Source organism: Anas platyrhynchos, chromosome 2, assembly GCF_047663525.1.
Source record: "Anas platyrhynchos isolate ZD024472 breed Pekin duck chromosome 2, IASCAAS_PekinDuck_T2T, whole genome shotgun sequence".
NCBI lineage: Eukaryota > Metazoa > Chordata > Aves > Anseriformes > Anatidae > Anas > Anas platyrhynchos.
Window position 1 is genome coordinate 73948431 of NC_092588.1, and position 6000 is coordinate 73954430.

The 6000-nt window shown below is 36.4% G+C and overlaps 1 protein-coding gene across 4 annotated transcripts in view; it reads left to right on the forward strand.

The window, feature by feature from the left end:
* TENT4A (terminal nucleotidyltransferase 4A) overlaps positions 1-5444 on the forward strand; it is a 59839-nt gene extending 54395 nt beyond the window's left edge. For 2 of the 4 annotated variants that reach the window (XM_072034950.1, XM_072034951.1), the window contains one exon: positions 3215-5444. In XM_072034950.1, coding sequence (XP_071891051.1) covers positions 3215-3391 — 177 coding nt within the window. In that variant the 3' untranslated portion in view covers positions 3392-5444. Of the gene's footprint in view, positions 1-3211 lie in introns of all 4 variants that reach the window. The other 2 variants (XM_072034949.1, XM_038174684.2) reach the window with 1 other exon arrangement.
* The last annotated feature ends 556 nt before the right edge of the window (positions 5445-6000 follow it).

A 6000-nucleotide genomic window follows, 5' to 3' on the forward strand; every position in this document is an offset into this window, starting at 1 on the left:
GTGGTCATATGTTCTGTCAAGGGAAATAGATCTAAAGAACTGAAAACATCTAAACTAAAGACATGTAAAGATTTGTCTGTCAGATGGATACAGGGCTATTGTTTTGGTTACTGGATCTCTTTCTAGCTATCATGTGATGAGACATGCCATGTCTCAGTGATTATGGGAGTCTTAATCATGTGGATATCAAGAAATGTGTGGATAAGATTAGACAGTCTCTTGGAATTTCCACAAGACATTAAACTTCCTTTACCAAAGATTCTGGAGTTCTTAAAGAAGCATGTCCTCTTGTAAACAATTAACTAGTTAGATACGTTTATCTTATCTTTTATGTCTTATATTTTATAATCTAAATAAGATTAGGTTTTCATAGTAAATGGAGTTCATTGTTTGTGTTGGGTCTTACGTTGTCTAACATCTAATAGGCAATGAATAATGTGTGGCAAAGCTTGCAGGTGGAGTTAAGCTCCTGCAGGGCCAACCAAGAAGAGTTAACCCCTTTCAAAGGGGTCCATCAGGAAAGAGAGAGAAATGTTTTAACTCTTTGTAAAGGGTGGTATGCCCTGGGCTGATAGTTTGTTGCAAAGATGAGATCTTGTCATTTTTGCAGAAAACTGCTTTGATAATGCTTTCATGATTTCCTACTGAGAATTGAGTGTCAAACGAGATTTTAGGCATTGTTAGGAATAAAGAATGGGAATGAAAACATCACAGCAAAATTCATGTGCATCCCCACATTATGAATAATGAGTACAACTTTGCCTCTCACACTGGAAGAAAGCTATAATACAAAAGGGAGAATAGGGAAGGGATGTCAAGGGTGATCAAATATGGAATAGGTTCTCTACAAAACAAATGATTCAGCCTGGTGAAGAGAATGAGGAGGTACATGGTCAAGATCTCTCTAATCATCAGCAGCATGGAAAAGAAATAGAATGACAAGAAATGAATTACTTCAGGAGCTGAAAGATCATTAGCTAATATGTTCAAATTAAAGACGATGCACATTATACTTCTGCAAATGAGGAAAAAAAAAAAGAACAATAGCTAGTTGAGACCTACTAGGTATAAATTTATCACCTTTGTACTCAGTTGGCTCAGGGACCTCTTATGTCTCTTTCTTAAGCACCAACTGATGGAGCCATTAAACACTGAGATTCTGCTCTTAAGAAGACGTTCAAAGTGTTCTATGAAAAGCTAGAGATGGCTTTCTGGCTAGCTTAGTAGCAATTATTTGGAAATCTGATTACCTCTTGAACAAACCAAGGATATAACTTCTTTTTAGGATACAGGCAGGTAGGGATTAACCATCGTATTTGCAGTGGTAGTTGGCTGAAGTGATTTGAGTGAAGCATTGTCTGCCAAGACACCCCAGTAATTTTTTTTTGCTGAACACTCAAATTGAGGATTAAGTTGCCAGTTTGTTCATTTCCAGCTGAAGATGATAGGCTTGCTTAGGTTCTGTATCTGCTTTACTCAGTTTTATACTGGTTTTACAATAGCAAAACTAAAGTTATGTCTCTTTTTCATCATATAGTCAAGAATAACTGATGAGTACTGGCTGTTCTTAGTGTTTTGACTGTAGTAGGATCATTTTTAGTATTTGGCCTCATTTAATCATGGTGAATTACTTGATACTTATTTGTAGGTGCTTGACAGTCTGCTTATATAATTGATAGATGTACACATTGAATTAGAAAATTTTGCTGCACAAGAATGTGAAAAATGGTGTTAGCTTGAAGGACCACTTGCCAAAAATAAAATATTTTTTTTAGTCTCTTTTTGCTGACTTTGATAAATAGCTTTTGGTAGGTATTTTGGCAACATACTTCAATAAATAAGTTTGGAGTAATTTTGCCTCCTGAGAATGAAGGATTCTCCTCTTTAATCTCTTTTCCTTTTCATCCTTGATTATTTTACCGTTGCTAGCCTGAGGAAAGCACTTAGCATGTCTGTCTTGGGAGTTTTAGAAGTTGCATATTGGAGGCTGATAAGGTAGGTCACCACAGGGCACTTCCTACAAATGAAAAAAGGTTAGTTATTTTTATTGCCCCGCAGTTAACTGCAGTTATTTCTCAATACTAGTCTTCACTGGCTTTTTTTTCTGGATGCTCAGTGTCTCATCTGGCTATGCTTTTACAGTAAAAAGCTGTGCATGGCACTATCCCTTAAATAGTTTTAATGATGGTTTGTTGTTTTCATAATTTCTCTGTCTACTCCAGACTAGTATGGAAATGTGAGTTAATAAAGTATACTTAGTATTTTGAGCAGTTCCCTCATGTTAGCTTTGAGGTGTCCCTGTTAAACCACTTCAGGTAGACAAAATGGTGTATTAGCTTTTGTTAAAAGTAGTCAATTGTCTTTATTTCCTTCAGGCATCAGAAAAAGTTGCTTGCATTGAAGTTGCAAGTGTTTGGAAAGTCTGTTTCAATTTCATCTTTCAAAACTCTTGTACCTATCTTAAGTACACAAATACTAACACAACTTACTGTGGTGCTAAGTGACAGGGACAACTGTAGTACCTTATGGTTTGGTAGATGTATGCTATTAAACATTTTCAGCAGTTGTTGTTCCAAGTTAGTTTTCTCCCAATTTCCCACGTTCTCCCAAAGAAAAAGTGTCATGCTATACTGAGGATCATTGTTTTGCCTTGGTCTGGGTGTAGTGTATGGATCAGACTGGTAAGATTTATCAGAATAGGTCCAGATGTTTACAAGCTATAGCTAATTTACCTGTAGCTCAGTAAGATTACTGGCAGAATGAGCTTGTCCTTTGTCTGCATCAGCTCATGTGATCATGCTCCTGCGTTCCTTAATGATAATGTTCCTGAAAGTCTTATTGGATATTTCACTTGGTCATGCTCTTGCTAAGGATCTTTAAAATAGACATGACTGTTACAGTTAGTGTTTAATATGGAAGACCTTTTGTTTTTATAAGGGTGATGCATAGTAAGCATATTTAATACTGAGATAAAATACTTCTAAGGATGCTTTTAAATATACATCTTCATTTGCAGGACATTTACTTTAGAAAACACTTAAACTGTTAGTGCCGTTGGACTTGAGTAGCTAAAAATAGACAAACGTGGAAAGATCAGTTGTGTCAAGCAACATTCAGTGGGAATAACTGATGTATGTTGAGGAACTACTACTGATATGTGTTTGTTTTGTTTGTTTATATGTCTAAACTGAGTGAATCTTTTTTTTTTTAGCAGCACAGTGGAATGAAGTTTTCTATGAAAGGAACTCATAATCAAGGCAACAGCTACAGCCCAGTCAGCAATGGAGGCATGAGGCAACCAGTTGGTAACAGAGGACACCACCAATACAATCGTAATATATGGAGAAGAAAAAAACACAGAGACAGTTTGCCTATTAGTCTGAGCAGATAATGGCAGATGCCAAAATGACCTTCCCTGTTCAGACAAACTGAGCGAGTGCCACTCGACTTGGGGGATGGAGACCAGCGTCCAGCACATCGTTTTATTGGTGTTGCCAAATATCTGCAGCTGACTTCTTTGCATGTTTCTTTGTGTGGTGGTTCAGTCCATCTTCAAGAAGTAGTTGTGCTTATCTGTGAAGCCTTATTAAATGTGGAAGTTTGTTTTTCTGCCTTCCCACAATGGTTCATACAGTGCCGAAGCAGCTCTGACAATGGAACTGCAAGGACATCTACAAATGCTGTGGCTTTTTTTGCTGTGGCTACATCTGTTCCTTTGTGGGTTCTGTTTTCTTTTATTTTGGAAGTGAAGGAAACTTCAGCCCCTTGGATTTTTTTTCTTTGCAGCAAATCAAGTTGGGAATTCATAAAAATAAATTTGCTGCTCTCCTGTTTGTTTCAAAGTTCAGAATTTTTTGCTCTGTAAATATTGGAGGTATAATTTGTGCAATAACTTGGAATTTTTAATTTAATTTCATATTGTCACATAAGTTATATTTAAGGGGAAGAGGTTTTTTAATTTACAGATCCTTTCCCAGGTTGCATTATCTAAGTTGGGTTCATAGTTTTGGCAGGTTGTCTGAGCAGTGTTACAAACATGACATTTGGTAATATTTGAGGCTTCTCGATTCACAATGAAAGTGCGATTTGGCTTATGGTTTTAAGAAGGTATTACGCTCCAAAGCATTTCGACCCTATGTTTTTTAGCTCATTGTCTGGCCTCTATCAGTTGTCTTGCTCTGACCAATGAGTTTTAATTTTATTCCTTTTACTAGACAACAAATCCAGCGTTCTTAGTACCAGAAAGAAAACTTTTGGGGAAGGGGGGGAAGGTTGGTTCAAGTCCTGATGTGAAATTAAAAAGCTGTGAACTACACGCTTTGATGCATTTTAGTAATGTAACCTGTTAATGTTTGGGTTCAAACAACGTTATTAAACAGAGGTACCCGGCTTAAGGAATGTGGAGAAAGGAAATATGTTGATTCCATTAAGGAATCTGTATAGCAGTATGCATTAGTTCTGTTAAGAGCAAATATATAAAAAGTACTTCAGCTGCTCTAAGCGTTATGAGAAGTATCTTTTAATGTATTGCAGGAGAGCACAGCCCAGTGTTGTACACAGTATGAGTGGCTGGCACTTAATTTACAGATGCATACAGGTATACTATGCAAGTGTGTATTGCCATGACAAACACTGTCTTTAACTTTTTGAAAAAATGTACATCCTGCCTAACCCTGAGTTTTTAAAGCACCACAGTTGTCCTGGGAGTAGGTCACATCTCATGCCCTCTGACTTCCCATTTTTTTAATGAAAGTTCTTAAACTATACAGAAAACTACAGATCAGTTCTATAAATCCATTAGCAGAGAAAGCTGAAGAATCCTGTTAACAGGACATCTATACTGTGTACAGATACAGGTGGTTTTAAAACTGATATCTGACTATTAAAATGAGGTGGCAAGCATGAAGCTTTTTAATACGCTGTATGCCTTTGAAGCAGAAGTAGTTCGTGTTATTACTGAATCTGTTGAACAAAACAGGTCTTTGAGGGGAGAGAGGGCAACATTCCAAAGTAGAGTAGTGCATATCTGTTTGCAAAAAGTTTGTCTTAATGCTCAGATTCATCACAATTTTAAATAAAAATAAAAATTGTGAGCTGATTCATAAATAATATCTAAGGGCTGTTACATGAGCCTGTACTGCTTAGTCTTCACACACTAGCAATATTGAGCATAACTACATTAAAGAGCCTTCAAAGGCTTTAGTTGGTGTCTTATACTAGCGTCCATTTTAAAGCGAAATTCATTTGAAAAGTGGTATCATGTAACACTTCAGTCATGGTGAACCAAATAAATTGGCCTGGCTATCACTGTGGTTATGTGCTACAGGTTTAAAAAAATCATGTTTAAATTTTTTGTGTGGACAACTATGTGGAAGCTAAAATTGACATATTTTTATGTAAAGTTTTCTATTCTTTGATTTTTAATAAACTTTGGAGACCAGTCACTTTTCTGTACATTTTTATGAGAAATATAATGGATGAAGTAATATTTGACCTTATCCCATTGTTTGACAGGTGCGTTGAACATCAGCTTCAGTGTTAATGCCAAACATCTTCAGAATGAGCTTGGAAGGCAGATGGACACCCTTTGCTTACTGTACTTTGTATTCATAAAGCGAGCAATGAATATGGCTGTTGGTTTCATGGTTGTGGATTTGGTCCCCTGATAATATGAGAATTCAAAGGAGCTGGAGGTAGTCCCCAACCATGTTCTTAAAAGAGGAGATTGACTAACTGATCCCTTGAAATACATTAACTTTCCATGTAATTTTTAATTCCTTCCTGTAATTTCTAAATTCCTTTCAAAACCTTTGTCCAGTTTTTAAGTTTTTAGCCACTTCAAAGATTGGATACATCTCGTCTTTTGTTTTTTATTAACCCTCTGAATTTCAGTAACTGATTCAACTTCAGAATTTCAGAAATCGAGTCTTTGGAAGGGACTCCACGTAACTCTGAACTCCAAGAAAAGGTAACTGAACTGTATTTAAATGATACTAATGA